The sequence below is a fragment of the Bactrocera tryoni genome, chromosome 1 (assembly GCF_016617805.1).
Source record: "Bactrocera tryoni isolate S06 chromosome 1, CSIRO_BtryS06_freeze2, whole genome shotgun sequence".
NCBI classification, from domain to species: domain Eukaryota; kingdom Metazoa; phylum Arthropoda; class Insecta; order Diptera; family Tephritidae; genus Bactrocera; species Bactrocera tryoni.
This window is the reverse complement of record NC_052499.1, coordinates 18,925,398-18,949,122: the sequence shown is the minus strand read 5'-3', so window position 1 is coordinate 18,949,122 and position 23,725 is coordinate 18,925,398. Positions and strand designations below refer to the sequence as shown.

At 38.0% G+C, this 23,725-nt stretch overlaps 1 protein-coding gene across 6 annotated transcripts in view; it reads right to left on the bottom strand.

Annotated features, from left to right (window-relative positions):
- The window catches only part of LOC120770688 (protein crumbs), a 53,724-nt gene extending 34,301 nt beyond the window's left edge, over positions 1-19,423 (bottom strand). For all 6 annotated transcript variants that reach the window (XM_040098272.1, XM_040098277.1, XM_040098281.1 and 3 more), the window contains exon 1: positions 18,935-19,423. In XM_040098272.1, the coding sequence (XP_039954206.1) occupies positions 18,935-19,277 (343 nt within the window). In that variant the 5' untranslated portion in view covers positions 19,278-19,423. The remainder of the gene's footprint in view (positions 1-18,934) is intronic.
- Between the last annotated feature and the right edge of the window lie 4,302 nt (positions 19,424-23,725).

Below are 23,725 nucleotides of genomic sequence, written 5' to 3'. Positions count from 1 at the left end.
TAGATAACGTTGCAAACAGAATCGAAAAATATTTTTCAGAATTCCGATTTTTCAGTTTCAAATACAAATCTGGCAAATATGGTGGTTGACCTATACAGTCCTCAAATAGAAGAGGAAAGAGATGATCCGCTAAATATTTGATCAAGTTTTAAACATTAATCCTACTTCTATAAGTTGGGTTATGCGTGGCAGTGGAGATTCCTAGAGTCATATCTTTTCATAAGCCATTGCTATTTCATATGTATATTTGTATAAATAGCAATGCCCTTCCGTTTTCGGAAATGTTCTTGGCTTCGTTTTTCCAACGAACCCTATTGCATTGATGACTGATCATTTTAATATTTCTCTGAACTAACTATTATACCAATTAACACAATTTTCAATGAGACAACTTTAGAGTACCCATAATATCCAGTGCTTTTGGCAACCCTTGTATTCAACAAAACACCTAATTAACGGTTTAATAGCCGAATGCATTGCAACTAATTTCAGAGAAAAGTTCAATTAGGTTCAATGTTTCTACTACAAGATATATTACGTAGAAACGTTGGGTAATTAATAAAATCGTTTTTTCCTCACTCAATTAATTTTAAACCCGTTTACTTTTAATCCGAAATATGTTTACGTCAGTTAATTGTGGCAATGCATCAACTTGGTATTCTAGAAATGTTACAAAAAAGGTGTTGAATAAGTATGTTTCAGAAGAAAAATATGACTGGATTGTAAAATACAAAGTAATGCAGTGTTTTAGTATGAACTTTTTACAACACACCATATCACTCACAGACCTGGATGGCCCCCACTTTTCAATTTTTCCCTAACCAATAAGGTTCGTTATCCGTACGTTGGCGAATAGAACACACTACTGGCATAAATAAAATATACCAGTAATTTTAAATAGTTACCTGCACACTGTTCTGTACCGGGAACTGAAAACTGCTATTAAGAAATAAAGATCAACAGATCAATTGAAAAGTCAATGGGTTGACATATACATATATACTAATCTGTACCAGAATTATATCCATACAATTTTTAGTTAGCCCTAACCTTCATGCGTGTATAAATTTGACAATTCTTGGAACATTAGTTTGTGAACTGTATCATTTTGAGAGAAGCAACATTTATTATTGTGAAAAAATGCACAAAAAGAATTACGCGTGTTGTGAAAATATTGCTTTTTGAAGAGAAAGAATACAGTTGAAGTAAAGACTAGGAAAAATCAACCCCCAAGGATTGATACGCTTAGTTAAATCGTAGTGAAATGAGTACCGAAGACGGTGAAGTAGTGCAAAAAGGTATTTACCGACGTTAATATCAAAAAAGTAGACAAAATAATTTTGGATGCCCGTAAAGTGAAGTTGTTCGAGAAAGCGGTCACTCTAACCATATGAACTGAAAGTGTACATCATATCACTCACGAATATTTGGGTATGAAAAAGCTCTGTGCAAAAATCTTTGAATCGAATTCAAAATTCGAATTGTTTCCGCATCTACTACCGAATTGTTTCTGGCCACCAGCGACTATTTCCTATCATCAGATCTCAAAAGAATGCTAGCTGAGAAGAATTTTTCGTCGAATGAATGGATGATTGCCGAAAGTGATTCCTATTTCTAAGCAAAGGACAAAGTGTACTACAGAAATGATGTCGAAAAGTTGGAGGGTCGCTATAATCAGTGTATTACGATTTGGTTTCACACGATCAAACAGATTCCGGGAGAGACGATAGTATCCTTGAAAATCAAGGTGACAGACGACTTTTGTGTGTTTACTTCAGCTTGGAAGACCTCTACTGGAATAGTAGTAGCGGAAGCAAAGTAATTATTCGATTTTTTTAGAATTATGGAACTTCAATTATGGAATTATGGCGTTATTTCAAAAAATATACCAAATATTTGTCAGATCTTTAAGTTTACGAGACGAAAACCATAGTCATTCTTAATTTTGAAATTTTATTATAGTTTCCTTATTTGTCCTTTGTAATAAACAGCATAGTGTAACTATGTTTTTTCATGTCTGAGTTTGAAATTATTGCTTGAAAAATATTTAAAAATATGTTTTTTATTCCTTGACCTTCAAGAAACATTACTTTTCAGATTTCATTGAAGAACAGTTCGTAAATTTAAAATCTAAATAACCAATTCGAGTGGGCGCTATACGATTATATTATATTCGGATAAATCTAATAAAGGTCAAACTCAATATAAAATTTTCAACTCACTTAAGTTATTTTTGTGTTTTTTCTAAAGTGTAAAGCCTCTCTCCATACTGTGCGTACTCGCATTTAGTATCTTTGACTGGTTTTTGTAAGGTTTCGTACACCTTTGTCACCCGAAAGCATTATCAGCCGAAATTAAGCTAACACAGAGTGCCATAATTCAAGCCTCCATAAATCAAAAACTCAAAAAGCCATTATTTTTGGTGTGAACTTTCGATACTAAAGTATTGTGCCATTCAAAAATAAAATCATTGTGAAGTAACCAACTTTTACTTTAACGGTGTGTGCATTCAAGTAGATGTTAATGATTTTTTTTTGGCAATATGCACTATAAAAACTTATATAATATCGCAATACAAAATGTTTTCGTAACTGTGCTTTAAAAATTTGCATAATTTGTGTTGGGAACTTAAAACATCAACTGCACTTTTGTAAAAGTAAGCCAAGCCATTTAAGCTAGTGCAAATAACACGAATGTGTAGAAATAGCAAACTCAGCAGAAATATTAACACAAACGGGATGATAAAATAAAGCAAAATTAGAAAAAATTAAATAAATTAAAATAAAAAAGAAACAAAAAAATTAAATGAAAATAAAAATAAAAAGTATATGAACACTATATTATTAATAACAATACAAAACATGAAAAAACGATAACTTTGGTTGCATCGAAGCTATATACCCTTAACAAGTGCATTCCTTATATCTTAAAAGTTATACTACTGTGCCCAAAAAATAAGGTGACATTTGAATATAAACTGCGCGCGTCGAAGGATTTGGAGAATTATTTTTTTTTTTAGGTTGGTAGTACTGTCAGTCACATTTATGTCAAATTTCATGTCAAAATATTCATTAGTGCTTGAGATACGTGTCGTTTTGTGAGCTGCTAAAAGTGAGTTTTTCGTTTTTTGCGATGTCGAAATTTGTTGAGCAAAGAATTTGCATTAAATTTTGCTTACGGAATCAATTTTCTGCTGCGGATACGTTGAGGATGGTGCAGAGAGCCTTTGGTGATGAGGCTATGTCAAAAAAAAACGTTTACAAGTGGTATAGTGAGTTCCAAGCCGGCCGTGAACGTGTCGAAGACGAAGAGCGTCCAGGGCGACCATCAACCTCAACCGACGAAGCTCACGTTCAACAAATCAAAGATTTGGTGTTGAAAAACCGTCGATTAACAATTAGAGACCTTGCTGATGAAGTTGGCATATCGAAAGGCTCAGCCAATACTATTTTGAAGGATGTTTTGGGCCTCAAGCGCGTTAAGTTTCGACTGGTACCGAAAACATTGAATTTTTGAAAAGGCGTCGCGTTGAAGTGTGTGAAACGATGCTTTCCGACTACCAGGGTATCATGAAACGCATTATAACTGGCGATGAGACTTGGATCTATGCTTACGACCCCGAAACAACCGATCAATCGAGTATCGATGTACTATATGTTACACTGGTTCAATCTGGACAATTAGCTTAGAGATTGTAGTCTCTCCTTTAACAATAAGTTTTGATAAATTTTGGCAAATATAAACGTTTTCCCTTCAAGAAGTTGTTTTTTATAGTTCGGTTTGTATAGCAGCTATACGCTCTAACGGGTCACCCAAGTAGACGTACTGCTTTCAATCGCCTTTTTTGACAGATTACGCGCGAGTCGTGTTAAGCTACATATCATGTTATTTCTGCTTAATAATGTTTGGCATTTCATCATGACAAGACTTACGCCTAAACAACGTTTTCAAATCGTTCAACTTTACTACGAAAATTCACGTTCTGTAAAGAATGTGTTTCGCGCGCTTCGCTCAAATTATGGTCAACATAATCGTCTTACTGAGCATACTATTCACAACACCGTCACTGATCTTGAAACCCAGCATTCATTACTGGATCATATTCGACCGAACAGACCACATCCACCACGCAGTGCAGAAAATATAGCAGCCGTGGCTGAGAATGTACACAAAGACCGTGGAGAGTCGATTCGGAGCTCGGACTGACGTATGTGACAACTTGGCGCATTTTACGACGAGATTTTATATTGAAAGCGTACAAAAATCAGCATGTGCAAGAACTGAAGCCGCTTGATCATCCCAAGTGACATCGTTTCGGTACATGGGTTCTTGAAAAGTTCCAAGAAGATCCGAAGGTATTGAGCCAAATTTTGTTTAGCGATAAGGCCCATTTCTGGCTCAATGGGTATTTAAACAAGCATAATTGCCACATTTGGGATGAAGAGCAACCTGAAGAGATTCAAGAGCTGCCATTTAATCCAGAAGAAACAATGGTTTAGTATTGTTTTTGGGCCGATGGAGTGGAGTCATCGTCCATATTTCTTAAAAAAAAAACGTAAATTTTGAGCGTTATCGGACCACGTGGCTCTCGTGATCTCAACGACATTTGGACTTAACAAGACGGCGCCACTCCTCACAAATCTCATTAATCAATGGTCGATTGACCACCGGGATCGTGTATTATCACACTGTTAGACTTTTCCCTGTGGGAATATGTAAAATCTAAAGTCTATGCGGACAATCCCACTTCGAATCAGACCTTGGAACGAAGTCACGCGTCTGATTCTCCAGCTACCAGTCGAAATGCTCGAACGATTCATAGAAAATTGGACTCAACGGATGCACCAGCTGAGACGTAGCTGCGGCCAACTATTGAAAGAGATAGTCTTCAAAAAATAAATGCCAAATAATGTTCTTTCAAATGGTACTAAACATTCCCCAATAAATTTAAAGTTTCTGTGTTTTTTCTTTAAAAAAAATAGGGAACATCGAAATAGATCATCCTTGATATGTATTCTGTAGAGGTCCGATATCGTTTATTCCGTAAAATTAGTATATTCTTTGAAAGTAAAGGACATGTGCAATATTTCGGTGCGAGATCTCAAAAACATATGGTATCTCAGCTGGTCACACTACGATCGACCAATCGACTAAGTTTGTACCAAACTTAGTATACTCTGTGGATGGTATAAGAAACTCTAGTTTTTATAGGTATATACTATGTATGTATGTATGTAGGTTTACAACTTTGTACATTTTGATGAATATGTAGTGATTTAGTTTGTTTCATGTTCAGTGAACAGTGATATGTATGGGTTTCATTGTACCAAATGAATGGTTTGATGAGTTGAAAGTATTTGGGATTTCAATTTACTTTGTAAATAAATATATATTTATATACATTTTAGCGCATATACATACAAAATATATACACCTACCTATGTATCAGACGAAATTTGTTGCTTGCAATGCAATTGCATTCCGCCGAATAAATAAACTCGACATGCAATGCGTGTGAACATCTGATTAGAAAGTAGCGCTTGTTGCAACCTACGATTTCGCATTGTGACACGCAATACAATTTATTGTTACTCATTCATTCAATATGCACTTTTAAACATGCATATATATTTTTTAAATAAAAAGCTTTATTATTGCCAAATTGAGTTTTAATTGATGTTTCAATTAAGTGCATATCACACCGAGAATAACGGATACTTCAGTTCGTAGAACTGACTGAGAATGCTCAGAGACTCTGTGGCGACTTCGTTTTCCACAAGCTTACTTGACCAGTTCCCACCCATACAGTCCTTTACATTCCTAATCTTTTAGACAGAGGTTTGGTCACAGTCTCGTTTCAGGACACAGTAGAGATTCCGTAGAGGATTCTCCGCATACCTTGCCTTACATTCTGCCTCTAACATAACGTTACGTTCATCAATGTTGTTAGTGCAGTGGCGGTTCTTCTTCTTCTTCTTAATTGGCGTAGACACCGCTTACGCGATTATAGCCGAGTTAACAACAGCGCGCCAGTCGTTTCTTCTTTTCGCTACGTGGCGCCAATTGGATATTCCAAGCTAAGCCAGGTCCTTCTCCACTTGGTACTTCCAACGGAGTGGAGGTCTTCCTCTTCCTCTGCTTCCCCCGGCTGGTGGCACTGGCGGTTACTTTCCAAATATTTAATATTATTCTCTTAAATGCGTCGGAAAGTCATTGAGCTTGCCTGGCAAACGCCATGGATTTCATAAAGCGACGTTCTGGGAACTCTCGCAATCAAGGAATTCGAATCAATTTTGTTGGAATCGTAAAATATGGAACGTAAAAATACACAACTAAACCGGTTTCAGTGATCGGTGATCCAAGTGGAGATGCTTTTTTCAATAGCCTTTTTATGACAGATCACGCGTGAGTCGTTGTCAAGCTGTCAACGTTTACAAGTTGGACTAGGACCGTAGGATTGTTTTTACCACAGCATCATCCATCTTGAGACCCAGCAGTTATTATTGAATAATTATTGGACCGAATAGTCCAAGTCCAGTACGCAGTGAAGAAAATATTGCGTCTTGATTTATTGATAATTTCATGTTTTGGGCCCGTCGATTACCCATCAAGATCGTGTGATATCACAGGTTTAGACTTTTTTCTGTGGATATATGTCAAGTCTAAAGTCTATGCGGACAATCCTGTTTCGATCCAGGCCTTTGAGGAAAATATTACGCGTGTCATTCCCCAGTTACCAGTCGAAATGCTAGAGTCTATTTAGCCGTGTCTGTCTTCATATATGCGAACTTGTCCCCCAGTGTTTGAAATATTGATCCAAAATTTTGCACACAATCTCTTCTCCCCAAGGAGTTGCTAATTTCTTGGAACCACCGATATCGGACTACTTTGGCATGTATCTACCATCCAAACCGGCCGATCAAACTCAACTTCTTGTTGGGAACACTTTTTTATTTGACAAGATATGTTGCTTCACAAATCTTGGCATGGATTATTACTTTAGGCATCGCTATAATCTCCGAACAAATTATTATGATCGAATCGCTATAGCATATAGTTGCTATTCAAACTGACCGTTTAAAATCAAAATAAATGTCTTTTATACAATAAGAAATGAATTTTAAATGTCATGGAAATTCCTTGGAGCCATTAAAAGTTTTTACGAGACCTCTGAAGCCTTTAGCTTTGTAATAAGACTCTATAAAGATTGAAGTGCTGTTACTTTTTGTATCTCGAATAAAAAACTTTGGAACTAGGCTCACTTTGCAAACTCTAACAAGAAGGCTAAAGTGCATTTGAGGTTACAAAAGTAACAGTACAAGACATTCCGAATATTGTTTACGGAGTCTCCAAATTGTGACTTCCGGAGTCAGAGAGCACCTCATTATTCAAAACCGCAACACCACAAAAAAATAACCCAACTGCAAATGCTTGGCATATACCCACGTGCATATCTCGTTTATGAGCAACAATATTTGCTCCAAATTTCGTATGCGTCTGCACAATCCGCTGCAAGCAGTCGACACGAATCTGTCATATTTTAGTTTTTGTTTTCATTTTATCATTGACTTTTTTGTTGTTGTTGTTGATCGCGCTAAGTTATGCGGGCGCAGCATTTGTGCCATTTGATTCATCGGCTCTTTCGTTCAGACAACCGCTATAAGCTCATAGCCGCGACCATGTCGTGCGTATGGAATGTGCAAGAGCGGCGCGACGGCGTTCGGGTCGAATGACGCGACAAAGAGCGGCTTTTGTTTATGCTACGCGTTCAAAACCTGTTTTTATCATTTTGTTTTCGGCAATTCGCTGCTACGCGGTCCCAAGCAAAGTACATAACATATGTATGTATGTACATATGTGTGTCTTTCCAAAGGTTGGCGAGCTGCGAGGCGAACTGACGATCAGGTAACAACTAGGTACAATGACTGATGTTTACATACAGACACTGTATATGTGGTATGTATGTATGTTTGTAATTGCTTAGCATTTTCAGGAAATGAATCAGCGGTAGACCTATGCATCTACAACAAAAATTTTAAGTTACCAAAGCGCAGAAAATGCGTTTACAACTGGAAAAAAAACAACAAACAGCATAATGAAAACAATGTGGAAACCTTGGTTCAGCGCCCTTTGTAGCGCAGCTCTGTCCACCATATGCGTTCGCGTTTATTGACACAGCTTGTACCTGATGCATACATACTTACATACATATGTATACCTGTGTTACATGAAAAATTGTTACGCTCTTTAGAAGCCACTTATTAGAAAATTAGATTTAGCCAAGCAGCAGACAGCGCTTCATTTATCCATTTATCCATCATACATGTTTTTTCGAGGGTGTGTCAGAATATGTGGGTTACAAATAATCTTAAACATGTTGAATTTGATCTCTTGGAAAATTTTTGAGATTCTTTATAGAATGTGTAGAAGTTATATACCCTTTATGACATATTACATATTTTGTAAAATGATGCTCCGTGCCGATCCATTTTGTTAATATTGGAACTGACTAATATATTGAACGCCATCGATTGCTATATTCTAAACGGTAAGGTTGAGCTGGGTAAGGCTAAGCTCAGGCTACTACCGGGGTCACAGTTGGTGGATAGCGGACGGCCTGTGCTTAGTTGGTTAGCTGCGAATAGTAATACGCAGCCTCCGACTAAGAGCTGCAGGAGATGAGGGCTTGGCACAAAACGCATCATGGGTCCAATGAACCCCCACCGGGATTGGACCGAGGAAGAACCTATCCACGAGAGGGAGGCAACAAAGCGACGAGGGAAGAATACTGCGAGCAGCACCAAAAATGCATAGACTTCGACGAAAATCTTGGGCAAGCTCACATCAGAATCGAGGTCAGTAATATTCTGATTATGAAGTGCTGGAAATCCGGAACGAATTAGTTAGACAAAGTGCTAGTGAGGGCAGTATTCTATCCTCTCAGCAGGTTCGAGTGACATCTTACCGAAATGGCAGGCAGGCTAGTATTCTTCTCACCTCCGTGTCGTTAAAACCCTGGCAAGTCTTCAAGTACTTTCAATGCACGTCGTCATAATTCATACCAGCTCCTGATTCGTGCCTGAACCTGGCACTGAACATAATCTCTCATAAGAACTTGTGTCAACGCTCACGTGACCTCCCTGCTTGCATAGATAACCATAGATAATCAACTTTTACAACGACACTCAGAGCCTGAAGTTTCTTACACTAAACAAAACCTATCAGGTTTTTTTTTTCACAATGTCATCAAATTTGCATAATTATTCCTCATATGAGGAGACATTAGTATTTGTGAAGCTCTCCTTGGTTTGTTTGACTGGGTGGTGTTCACCAGCAATTCATGAAGAAGTAGTCTAGTTAATGCCAAGGGCTTATTCTCTCCGTATCGCCGATTTAATTTACTGGTCCATTCTAATACTTTTGTCATCCACGCATTCTCTTCAAGAATTCTCTTCTTTTATGGCACTTTTTATCGCAATATTGTTTTGTTCATTAGAATGGATCTTTCTTTCCCTAATTCGAATTATAGACGACTTTCAGAGTCGAGCAATATTTAGCTAATTTCTTTATTTCTGAAGTATAAGAATCCAAAGAACTTCAAAAACATCAAAAGACGATAAGAGATGAGAGGTCATTCGAAACACTTCTTAAAAAGGAGTTTAAAAGCTCTCCACTGCTATCTTATATATTACTAAACATGGTGCTCATTGGAAAAGATTTTTAATGGGTTCTAACAATGAACTATCTGTCACACTGGTAGATGAGGTCGATGTGTAGATCCACACAACTTTAGATTAATTTTCCAATATGTTATCATTACATAAATGTAGAACAAGAAACCATTACGAAGGAAGATTGTTTGAATATTGTGGCCCGACACTAGATAAGAGAGCAAAAAGAACCAAAAGGGACTAAAAATCTCTTCACGCCGTTTTGCTATCTATAGTTCTTAACATTACAAATTTCGTTTATGGATAGGGGTGGAATGTAAACCCGGCACACACAATGAACAAGTGGAAACAAGTTTTTTATTCGTTGATGGATTTTAGAGTATTCAAAACTTCCATTGAAAGCTAATTTTCAGTGTCGGTTTTCGCTCGGTTGGGGCCGGCGCTAAGAGCCAAACAGACCCAAAAGGCTCTGGAGGTTATCCTCGACATCCGTCCAATACACATACAAATGAGGTATGAGGCAATTCTTGTGGTCAGTCGGCTCATGATTTTAGGCCCTTGGACCCAGGCTAGGCGTCACTACGGACTTGGTATCATATCCGATATTGTGAATGAAATCGGGTTAAGCTGTCAATATGACCGAGAAAGGATACCCATAAAGAGTAAAACACATCGTTTTCATTCTCCAGTAGAAAATATTGAACCAGTGGTTCTGTGATCGACAGTACTAACAGTGAAATCTACATATTCACTGATGGATTAAAGAAAAAACAGGAACAGGAGTCTGGTACTTCTGTACTAATACATACGCAGAAGGCAGATTCAAATCAAATGACTACAATTCAGTCATTCAGGCTTTCAGGCTGGAATTGTGGGCATAACAGAATGTGTCAAATGCGTTTCTGCCCTAATCAGGAATTTCATAAACATTCTAGTGGATAACCAAGCGGCAAGTAAGGCTATCCGTAGCGGCAACCCTAATACTTACAAGTTGATTCGGCGGAACATAGAAACAGTCGATCATCATCTTCGCAAATATCCAGCCTTCAGCCGGATGAGAAGGGACATAATCTACTGCTCCGTATACTCCAACTTAAGACACACTGAACAGCTGGGATGGAAAAGTTTTTACCAAAACCACTGAGCGGCTCGACAAAACTATAACTTGGTTATCACCCAGGACTTCAATGAACCTAATAATACCCTAAGTGTGGTCATCTGTGGTTCGGCGTTCAAGCCCTCCCTTTTTAACCATCCAACCAAGTGCAAAAAAGTGAAAATCATGTTGGCAATTTGGTGTGAAAAACTCGATTTTTGAGATTTGAGATTTCATGTATCCGCTGTGATCCAAGGCTGTTTAATTTAGAGGTGCGGTTTTCAATGAAGCTATGCTTTTTTAGAAAATACTAATTTTGACACATGTTACTAGATTTATGCTAATTTTTATACCAAATAGGCTTGCCCTTTTATGAAGACTAGACTTCATCAGGAACAAAGTTTGTAAATTCTGAAAATTTATTACCTAAATAAAGTTTCGCAATAATTCGGTCGACGTAATCGCTTCGCAGAGGCGGTTATTCCAGCGACCATGGATCGCTCCAGTGGATAACTCTGCATGATGCGCATCCTCCGAGACACCGTACAGTGCGCACCGAAGACGCTACGACTGCTATGGAGCAGAGTATCAATGAAGACTCGAATGTGTCCATCCGTTATCATCCACTTTATGGAAGACTTTGCAGAAGGATCTAATACGACCTACAAAAATCAACTCATTCAAGAAGCCGAACGGCCATCAAACGCGTCGCACGTTCGGTGAATGAGCCCAAAACGAGATTGGCCATCGAATTAATAACTCAAACCCACGGTCTGGCAGAACATTAGAAGTACTGTTGTCTACATGTCTGTAAGGAAATACTTGTATTCCTCGGATAGCTCTTAATAACAAGCCGCATATACATATGTACATAAGTCTCAAGATCATAAATCTAAACGAGATGTTCCATAATTTATTACTGTGTTACTATTATGTACATAGTTTGTAGTGAATATAATGTTCTAAGAAGCCTTTAATTAAGCTCACAACAAACTACCAACCTACAAAATTCACGAGATAACAATACCGAACATTCATCGGTAAATATGTACATATGTATGTATGTTTGTAAGTGTATGAAATGGATAATAAATCATATTGTACAATAGAAACTGAAGCTGTTCAAAGTACTTGCATACATATCTACAAATATAGGTATCTCCATTAGCAGTATATGCTTAAATAATGTGTTCGTATCTATGTGCATGGTTATCCACTGAGACTTCTAATGAATTTTAAGTGAAAACCGGTCTAAACAAGCAGTATCGCCGATCGTATGACGCATTGCCGACAAATGAAGGAAGTGCAAACAAACGCATACACACACAAACATCTAGCTTAAACATGGAACTGCGAAAATAACATTTGTAAAAAAGGCTTTCTATGATATATGAACATGAGTGTGCTGTTGCTTTTATGGCTGCTGTCAGCTAGCGCTACGTGAATACGCCCATAAATTCTACGCCAAGCGAACTGGATGCCGAAACCAAACCCGTAAGCTAACAATAGCAGTCAGAAATAGCCTTTTATATTTACATAAAATACATAATATGGTATATGTACATATACTATGTAGCCATGTATACGTATGTACATACCTAGTTATTGTCCAGCACCAAGCTCGAAACCTCCCGCTTAAGAGTTAATGAGCGCAGCTTTTACGCTTATTAGTATTTTCACGCTGCATTTGTTAATTCTACTACAACAGCTGTGATTTCTACAACAACATATTTTACTATTTTTGTCAAACAGTAAACAACAAACAAATAAGTTAAAAGAAAACTGTTAATACACCCCCTAGATGTATGTATCTCCATAATATAGGCTCCCGGTCGGAAAATTTTGGCCTAAAAAATCGTCTCTTAGAGTCTGAACACCTTTTTATCGATATTTAGTCTGTATGAATTTTAGGGAAATTCGAAGATTAAGCTGGCGCTAACTCTTAAGGATACCGATGTGATACAAGCTGGTGATAAAAACGAAAAAGAAATACTTCTAATCCATTAGAAGAAGACTTTTTCACTTGATGCTTTCAATATCACTTTGTGGTACTCATCCGAAATATCGTAAGTAGTTACCAATCAAGAATAAAGATGCCAAAAGTTCCCTAAGTAAATACTTAAGGATGCTGTGGATTTGACAGTCCTTCGCCGTGTAAAAAATTCAGTTCGTTCTAGGTGCATATATGTATGTGTCAAATACTTGTTGTAGCTGTTATCTAGTTTTCGTTTGGATGGTAAAGTTCAGGTTAGTTGTTATCGAAGTTAACTAACGGTAGGGCCAGGAGACGTGCTGTTTCGGCACCGTCGGACCATAGGAAGACGGGTGTTGATGAGTGGAGATCGATGCTAGGAATTTAACTCACTGCAGTATACAGAACAAGGTTGCGCAAGGATATATTTTGATTCACGGGGCAACTCGAGCTCTTCGTCTACAAATGCGCCAGCCAAGGGAAGATCTCTTGATATTCTTAGGAAGCGACTTTAAGTAAGCGACTGCAGGGTTGGTTTCCGCGAGAATATCCCAGCAGAAACTGCTTAGAAAGGAGTGCATTATTTTCCTTCACAGTCAGTTTTACTGGCGTTTCAATATCCTCCAGCCTTTCGATAATTAACCTAATAATCCAAAGGTCGGTGCCAGATCATCGAAGTGTTAATCTCTCTGTTCTCTGAAGGTAATTTTCTATTCTAATTCAATTTCAAACTAATTCTATAGAACCGATTTGTCATAACAAATGTTTCATTTTATCGGAAATAGGAGACCTGAACTTGGACGATAATTTATATTAATAAAATGGCAGTATAGAACGCAATTCCAATTAATATCGGAGATCGGGTACTATATTGAGTAAATGGAATTGTCAACGAAGGTTCTTGCTCTCTGTTTTGATTTTCTTAAAATAACTTTGAAACAAGAACTCTAAACAGGAAACGTATTTGAGTATTTCTGCATTCATTTTCAAATTTGGCATGTAATTTAAACGAAGAATCTCGTCTTTTGTTAACTTGATTTCAACAGAACAAAAGAAGCTCCGTACTTCAAATCAATGGGAAGGTATTGATGTAGATTCGCACAGATTTTCCAATAGGGTATCGTGTGAACACAGACAATCACGTGCACTTAAATCTGTAGCGGTATTGCACATCACATTTAACTCGCATATAGCGTTTCATAGCATCACAGTCACATGTCATCGTTCGGAAAAGGCCGTCATAACAGCCATGCGACATCAATAGCAATGAAATGTAGTAAAGTGTAAAAATTTAATTGAAGAGAAGTGAAACAAACGAATTGACGAGCAAGAAATCGATATTCGTTTGTGAAATGTAAAATGAAATACATACATATGTATGTATGTATGTATGTACCATATGTGAGCTGCGTAAATGATAAGGCCGTCATTAGCCGCAAATATGTACCGTTAACTAATTTTGTTGACGTAACGGGCAGAGTTGCGTTTTTCAAATGGGCAATTGAGTTATGAAATTTATGATGCAATGAGTTCGTCTCACGAGATCAAACAATATTTTCCGGGGGAGAGAGAAAGAGAAAGTAAAAGGTGTAATAACGATATTGGAGGCAGGTATTACAAAGTTTTTACTACTTGGGCACCACCTTCGTTTAACATATTTGATCCAATCTCGGTAGATTTGATCGAAAAGTTATTAGTTATCTTCAGGGCTCTCGATTATGTTAGTTTAAGCTTAAAAATAATCCTTAATTTCGGCGATCACTTGTTCATTGTTGCTTAATTTCTCTCCAGCGCGCATGCTCTTGAGGTCTGAGGACAGGAAATACTCACTGGGGACCAGATCTGGAAAATACTGTGGATGCGAAACCCTATTCATGGATCTTTGTCACCATTTTTACCGATTTGTGGCACGGTGCACTGTCTTGACAAAACAGCACTTTTGTTTTCTTCAAATGAAGCCGTTTTTCTGCGATTTCATTCCGCAAACGGTCCAATAATGCTATGTATTTTATAGTCGCTATTGATGGTCCTTCCTCTTTCAAGGTAGTCAATAAAAATTGTTTCATGCGCATCTCAAAATGCAGACGTCATAAACTTGCCAGCTCACTGTTGCATTTATCCACGCATTGAAGCGGGTTGAACGAGTGTAGTCCACTGGGATGACTGTCGATTGGACTACGGAGTAAAATTATGGAGCCATGTTTCATCCATTGTTGCATATCGATGCAAAAACTCGCTTTTATTACGCTTGAACATCTCACTGCTCCAAATCATCAACTCGTCGTTATTTTTGGATGAAAGTGAGCTCACGCCGCATCTACTTTGCACGATGCTTTCTCACACTCAAATATTCATGAATTATATGATGTACATGGTCAGTGTCTGCTATCTCGAGCAACATAACTTTACGGGGATCCAAAATTAATTTTGGGAACTTTTTGATATCTTCGTCGGTCACAGCTTCTTTCGAGCAACCACTGCCTTCATCGTCTTCGGTGTTCATTTCGCCTAGCTCAAACTTAGCAAACCACTTTTCAACAGTTCTGGAGCATAGCCCAAATAGTATTGATCAATTCCAACCATGGCTCCAATAGTATTTTTCTCCCCAAAAATCAGTGATTTTTTAACACACAAAATTCCTTTTGATCCATTTTTTGTAAACCAACACAAGGTGTTTGACTCAAAGTGCTATATCTCGTAAGTCAAAAGATCGACAGTTGTTAGATTTGGAAACGTATCTTGTAAAAGTAAAGGGTGATTAAAAATCATATGGATTTGATATTAATAGTCCGATATAAGTATCAGTCTACGAACTTTTCAGCTCACCAACTAGTAATTCTGCTGCACGCTCTATAGCTTATGTATAGACCTGTAACTATGGTACAGCTAAGATCTCGAGAATCTAGTAAGTTAAACCTGTACTAATTCCAACTTATCTTGTCAAAATCCTTAGGTTCTTGGACCTTCCGTTAGTCGCAAATATATATTGTTAGTAGCACTGGTCGACAACTCCTTACTATTAGTTTCCTTTGAGAAGACATTTGCGCATCTCTCACAAAATAATAAATCAACTGAAAGACCAGCTTTATTCTACTATCTTCTCCACCCAAGTTTGGCGAAAACCAGAAACACTATTGTAGGCATAAATGGCTAAGCGCATTGGAAAGTATCTGTTGTAAACTGAATATGCCATAAAAAGTTGCATTCAGTGAAAATCTCCTTTCAGCATCAGCATCAAAAACAAGCTAAGAATAGCTGCCAACATACATATCTACAATTGGCAGCAAATATATGTGTATAGTAATAACAACTCAACAAGTGAAAGGCTCCTCTCTCATTATCACAAGTGGAAATGAGCAATTTCCACAACTCGCCTACTTGACATACTTGGATGCTTTAATTAAAACAACTTTTTCTTCAGCAACAATAAGTGCTAAACAGAAGGAGCATATAGGTGGGTAGCAACGTCTGCCCGTCGATCTTCTTCCTCACTTGCTACCGATCATGCAAAAACAAAGCAGAAATAAAACTCGCCAATCGAGAGAAATTCCTACTCGTCGTACAGACCATTTGGTAATACAACACTTTCACTTCGACAGCAGCGCTGAACGTTCCACTTCTAGACACGATCTCACGTCAAGACGAGTCTAGCATGCGAATGCTTGTAATTGAACTTATATATACATATTTATGCGCATACATATAAATTTATGTACCTGCGGTCGTAAGCCAAATAAATAAACAAATCAAAAGCAAAGGATGAAGCAAAATCAACAATATGTAATGACGTCTGGCTGGGCGAAAAATTCTGCACATAGCAAGTGTAAGTGGATATCTCAAAAAGCGGTTAGTCGGCGCAATTAAACACCTCAGCTTAGCGTATTGTTTGCAGAAATAAGAGAAGTGGTTGAAAAGGTAAACTAAATGGGAAAGAGAACGACCCCGTACTACACGGAAGCCATTTTATCTGTGTTCTTTTAAGCATTTCACCACTATATGTTGAATTTTGAGTTCGATACCTAGTTTTGGTAACAGCAGGACTCATAACCCGATTTTTAACCAAAATTAAAAGCGCCAAACCAACTGCGTTAGGAGATAATACAAAATTTCTGACGCCTGCAATGAAGGAGGAGCTCGGTGCTTGACTACATTTCGTTAGTTCATATCTCAATAAGGTGACTGACCACGGCTTACCGAAAACAATAAATTTATCAGCTTGGACAACCACCATAAATGGAATGGCCTTCAAAGGTAAATAAAATGTGTAATAGCGAGCTTAAAGGCAGGTATTACAAAACTTTTTCACCTTCCAACCACTATTCCTACTAATCTTTACGTTAGTACATTTGATACTATCTCCGCAGATCTGCTCTTAAATGGACTACCATCATTTTACGAGTGCTACACACTTAGGATCTCTGACCCTTTTGGACATCATATTACCTTGCAAAAACTTATGTATACCGAAAGAAGTTTACAAGTCGCAAAACATTTATTTTTAAGGCTATGTTCTTTGAGCTTAATCTATCAACGTAGACACTGTATTAATAGTTAAAAACATTATGGCTTCGGTATTCGGTACTCTTTTAAGAATGAAATTAGATTAGTTAAATTCTTACGTGTTGCAGTCCAGGGAGAAGTTCTAAGCCTTTACTTATGGGGAGACAACCATTACAGAAGCTAACCTCACTGAAATATGTACTATATATTAGGATATTTAGCAGGACCTGAGTTCAATTCAAACTTTAAGCCTACATTAAAAACGTTTGTTTTAAATACGATCGACCTACATAAGTATGTCGGGCAATTGTGAACTTTCAATCTAAAAAGTAGTTTTCTATAAAAGAATGTGCAAATTTTCAGATCAATAGCTCACAAACTGAGAGACAACTTTACATATATAGAGACGGACAGACAGACGTATATAGTAAAATCGACTCAGCTCGTCGGGCAGGTAATTTAAATATATACATACTAGTATTTTACTTCTGGGTTTACAAACTTTGTGGCAAATGGTAAATTAATTCAGGGTACTAGAAGCATGGTTCGGACAATACAAGTACAACAATACTTGTAGTTTGAGCCTAGAAACATATCACGCATACCTAATTTTCTGTGAGATCTTATACGGGGTTGATTCAAAAGCATCGTGAATTTTGTATTTCTTAGGAAAGTGTTTATTTATTCATGAATAGCTTTGTCTTTTAATGGGCCTCTTCTGTTTAGGGAATAAAAAAATCATAAGGAGCAGGTCTGTGGAAAAATGGTTTCTGCGGTACGATTAATGTGTTATTTTTAGTCAAATATTCGATCACAAGAAACGATGCGGTGGTTTTTCCACAAATCCGGGCATTTCAGGCGGATTTCTTCGCGCAAATTGCACATAACTTGCAGATAATATACTTTGTTGATCGTACGACCTGTTGGCAAGAACGCATGATGCACGACGCCCCTGCATTCGAAGTAAACTGTTAGCAAAATCTTCCCATGCGACCTAACTTTGCGCGCTTTTTTTCGATCTTGGCTTATTCAGTAGCTTCCATTGGGATAATAGAGCCTTGGTGTCCACATCTGAACCATAAACCCATGATTCGTCCCCGCTACGACTCTCTGGAGCAGATCTGGGTCGTCGTGCACTAAGTCCAATATCTTCTGGGCAATGTCCACGCGACACTGTTTTGGTAAAAAATTAACAATTGAATCAAAACGCGTCTAAAAAAAGCTGTCGGAAATTAACTAAACATTCAAAATGGGGACCTTGTCAGTATGAGAAACGGTTATGAGTGCGCAACAAATCAACCGAAAATCGAAAACACATAACCCGCAAAAATTCAAAATACTTTTTCTGCTAATCTTGTACCAGAAAGACATGAAAATAATACTTGACTCCCATACTAGGTGGATTTTTCCCATTATAGTTACTTATAGAAGAGTCTTAAAAGAAACCACAGTTAATTGATAAATATGGCTCCAAAAAAAGCCTATAGTAAAACCACGAAGAAATTCTTAATTATAAAAGTTCCGTGGAAATTGGCTTTAATTATACCCACCTTGGTGAAAATTGATATTTTCGCCGAAATTTGGTTTTGGAAAAACTTGAACGAACCACGGCTCAAGTACTATTATAAATGCCACAAATTGCATAACCCATAAGCACCACAAACACCTGAAACACTTCATCATTCAGCAACTTACCGTGTGTGAAACAAAGCAGCAACGCGAGTAACAGGCAACGGGGCGTGAAGGATGCTGTCAGGCGGTATGCGGATTCCGTTCGCGGCGTTTGCGCTTTCGCAGCCGCTGCGCAAGTGAAGTTCCGTTGCGCGCTGCTGCTACCACAAGCGCGCTGTGTCGCATATTTTGCGCAGCCTTGTTGCTGGTCACTTGCCCTTTGCCCCCTTGTCGTTGCCGTTGCCATTGTTGTGTTGATTTTTGTTGTTGTCGACATAGTGCTGTCGCTGCTGCTGTCGACGGCGCTGCTGCACGCAACGGTGTGCATTCCAATTACTGCAACTGTATTGCTCGGTTTGAAGCGCATGTTGCGCTTTGTTGTTATTGTTGTTAAATTTTGCAACTGTTTCACGTTTACTATTGCTACGTTGATAACGGTTGTAGGTGTTATTGTTATAAATTTTATTTCTTTTGTTATTTATTGCATTTAATTTTTTGGGATTTTTTATTTATTTTTTCGTAATTTTATTTTAATTTGTTGTTTATTTTAATTTCTCAACTTTATTTTAATTTGTGTTTTATTTAAATTTTTATTTTAATTTTTTTTTCACTTTATATTTTTAATTTTAATTTTTTGTTTATTTTAATTTTATTATGTTTTTTATTTAATTATTTTTATATTTTGCTTTAATTTTTCAACTTCCATTATTTCGCTTACGACAGCATTACACAAAAGTCAGTCTTGAAGAACACACATTTCTAAAGTGATGAATGAGCCTACTCGTTATAAAATTGAGCGAGTAAAAATTAAATGTAAAAATGCACTAAAACACAATATAATTTACGAACGGCAACGAAAAAAAAAGTTGAAAATTCAATATTTACTATTGTTGTTTATTACCATTATATATTTACACACATTTGTACATAATTACATATGTACATATACATACATACTAGATTCTAGATACATACACACTTCTAAGCAATATTGCATTCAGGCGCTGTAAACTGGTTTATTATTGTTGTTGTTTTAATTTTGTTATGCGCCAGTGGTGTTGTTGTTATTGCTATTGCTTTTTAAGTTGGTCTTAAAACCTATTTCGCCTCACAACACAACAACAGCAGCAAAAACAAGAGAAGTGCCAGCGAATTCGTTAACGATGACGGACTGCCGGGCTGCGCGAAGCAATACTTTTCGTTACCAACAATTCTTCAACACTTTTGCAGAATCTTTTAACACTGTTCTACACCAGCTTATTTATTTTTCCAATACTAGCAATTATGCATTTACTTTTTCCCAAACACTTATTGAATTATGCGTTTACTTTTCTCATTGAAACTTGAAGTGAAAATTTTCATTCTTTCATTTTTCCATTTATTAAATTTACACCTTTTCGTTTATGGCCATTTCATTCGCACTGGCCCAAAGCGCTATGTAGCCATTTCATTTGCAATATGTGTGCTCACTGGCATTGCTACAACAACAAGGCGCTACACTGCACTACACTACCACACACACAAACGCGCACTAACCGCCACAATCTAACCAGTAAATCCACTTACGAGCACTTTTGTTCACAACGTCCGACAGGTTCGAGAATCAAAGCGTAACTGAAGTTACAGGTTGTCGCGCTGCACTCAGCCAGCGGCTAGCGCAAACTGGCTACCAACATTCGGCGCGCACACACAATCGGGCGCTCACGTTCTGCCACACGGAAACGAGATAACACGAACAAAGTTTCGCTTTGTTAACAATGCTAGCTGCTAGTTAGCCAGTAACTTAGTAGGCCGGTTAGTGTGTGGCTAAGAGCAAATGCAAAAGTTAGCACAGGTAATGTTGGTTAGCCGGCAAGAAATCACCGCACACGTTTGGAAAGGAAAAACCGATTGTGCGCGCACATTGCTGGTAGCGTGCGGAAATGAGCGCGGCATACAGGTAAGACGGCGGTGAGCGCGTGTGCTGAACAGGTATGTGAGCAAAAACAATTGGCTAAGTTAATTGTGTTTCAACTGTCAAACTGTATGATATGGTAGTTAGTTGAGGGTTTGTGTCCGCGCTAGCGTTGATTGATCGATTGCGCGCGACGGAAGTCGCTGTTTACTGCTGCATTCAAGTTGGTTGGGGCGGATGTGCAGTGGTGGCGAAATAAATGGTGAAACTCAAATCGGAATATTAAAGTTAAAGCTGACACTAACCGTTAGTTGTGTTACAGGCGCGGTTTGTTGTAAGAAAAATCGAAATGAAGCGAGGAATCCCGACTAATGAAGACTTTTGAAAGAAGCAAGCTAAATTCATTGAAAAAATTAAAATTTTGAATTATATTAACTTATGTTAAACATCATAGATTCACTTAGGCCAAGGTGTAGATAGAGTTCATTCATATTCAGCGCTAAGCCACAGTATGCTTAAGAAACATGTCAACATGATTTCATTAAAATAGAGCGCACATTGACGAAAATAATCTAAAATAATTGGTTTAAGGATATTTTATGAAAATAACTCTCAACTGACCGATATGTCTGGTATGATCGTCTTGGCAAACTCAAATAAATTCCAGCTGAGAGGTCCAGTTTTGGATCACTTTTGGCAGCAATTCCTAACACTAGACATAACTCTGTACAGTATACTCCCGCACCAACTTCAACGTCCATTTTCGAGCCATCTGCTTAGGTGTTTAGAGTGTTGCGCATAGCAAACTTACCTTTACGCCAGTCATCTTTTTCTATGTTTACTTTGAACCTTCTTTCTCAGTTTAAAAGTGGGGTCATGTAGTCGGAGTTTGCCCAAACGTCACTACCCACCGAGCTATGCCAGAAGGTACTATATGTAAATTCTCCTGCAATCAGTATTCTTTCCGCCGATTGGTGCGCAGTTTACAGCGAAGAGATCTATAGGTGGTTAGTATCAGTTCAAATGCCGCCGTTGGAGTTGTTCTTAAAGCTCCCTTTATGCACAGCCAGAGCCTCTGAACCATTTCCATTGGCTTCCGGAAAGTGGATTTCCGTACGCCTGTCCACCATACTACTGCACCGTAGAGCAGAGTTGGTCTACCCATAGATGTGTGGTACCATTGCATGAGAGAGAGAGAGAGAGTTCCCAGGTTGTACCGAGCATCTGCCTACACGCATACTGGCTTTGCTCACTCTTTCTTCCACGTTGTACTTCCACAATAGTTGGCTGTCCAAGACTACCCTAAGGTACTTGGTGCGGTTCTTGAGAGAAAGCTGTGTCTTATTTATAGAAGAGAAGCTCTATAGAGGAATTTCTTGTGAACACAAGCCTATCCGTTTTCTCTAGGTTCAACCCCAGACCCGCTTGCGAGAACTCATTTAGTTTTTTATAAAATAGTGCGTGAAAATAAAAGGATGAAAAGAAGGTTCACTTCGTTTTTAAAGAAAAAAATACAGAAACTTTAAATTTAATGAATAATGTTTCTTATCAATCGAAAGAACATTGACATTTAGTTTTTGAAGATTATCTTTTTCAAATGTTGACCGCAACTACGTCTCAGATGATTCATCCGTTGAGTCCAATTTTCGATGACTCGTTCGAGCTTTTCGACTGGTAACTGATGAATGAAACGAGGGATGATTTTCTCCAAGACCTGCACCGAAGCCGCCGCACAGCCCGCACAGACTTTAGACTATCATATCCCCACAGGAAAAAGTCTAACATTGTGAAATCTCACGATCATGAGGCCAATCGACCGGCCCAAAACGTGAAATTATCTGCTCCCCGAAATGTTCTCTCAATAAATTTATTAATTAATGCGATATGTGGGAAGTGTCGCCGTCTTGTTGAAACCAAATGTCGCCGAGATCAGTAGTTTCAGTTTCAGGCAACAAATAGTCGGTTATCATGTCGTGATAACGGTCACCATTGACCGCATCAATTTTGAAGAAGTATGGACCGATGATTTTCACCAACAAACCCCACTAAAAAATTGTTTTTTTCACGATGAAATGGCAGCTCTTGACCCTCTTTAGGTTGCTCTTCATCACAAATGCGGCAATTTTGCTACTTTACATTTCCATTGTGCCAGAAACGGACCTCACGCTAAACAAAATTTGGCTCGGAAACGCCTGATCTTCTTGGAGCTTTCCCATAGCCCATAGAGTGAAGCGATGTTGCTGGGAAGGTCGAGCGGCTTCAGTTCTTGCACAAGCTATATTTTGTACGCTTTTAATTTAAAAAACAGTCCTTCCAAACGTCAGTCCGAGTTGCTGCGAACGGCGTCGAATCGACTCCGTCTGTCTTCGTGTACAATAGCTAAGATATGGGCTAATAGTGCGCAAGAGTACGAAAAATCGGGGTTTTAAGCTTAAGTCGAGATTTTGGGAGTGTTTGGCAAATTCTAAAATTTAATTCTCGCGCTACTCTATAAAACCCACAAGTAAAATAACAACCAGGTATTTTGACTTCATTCTTTTTTGTATCACTGTGTAATTGATCATAAGGCAATGCTTGTGAACCCCAAAGTCCTTAAATGGCTTTACGTATAGTCTAATCACCATGCAGTTTTTACTTTTTTTGTTAGAAACATCAAATGAATAATCACATTATACCTGTTAGAACTCAACTTTCCTAAAGTATGGCAATGCATAAACTCTTCCTACTTATAATTCCAATGCTATATAGTAGATTATTTTTAGAGTAATTCCCATGTTAATAAGGTGGTTTAATGTTCCTGAAAATTTATGATTATAACGGTTTTTTGCTAAAGGCCACAGTGAGCCACTAGAAAGGCCGCGACATTCTTATCAACCGCGCGTTGGCTTCCGCCAGTATAAAAGCTCAAGCCAGCAAGCTAA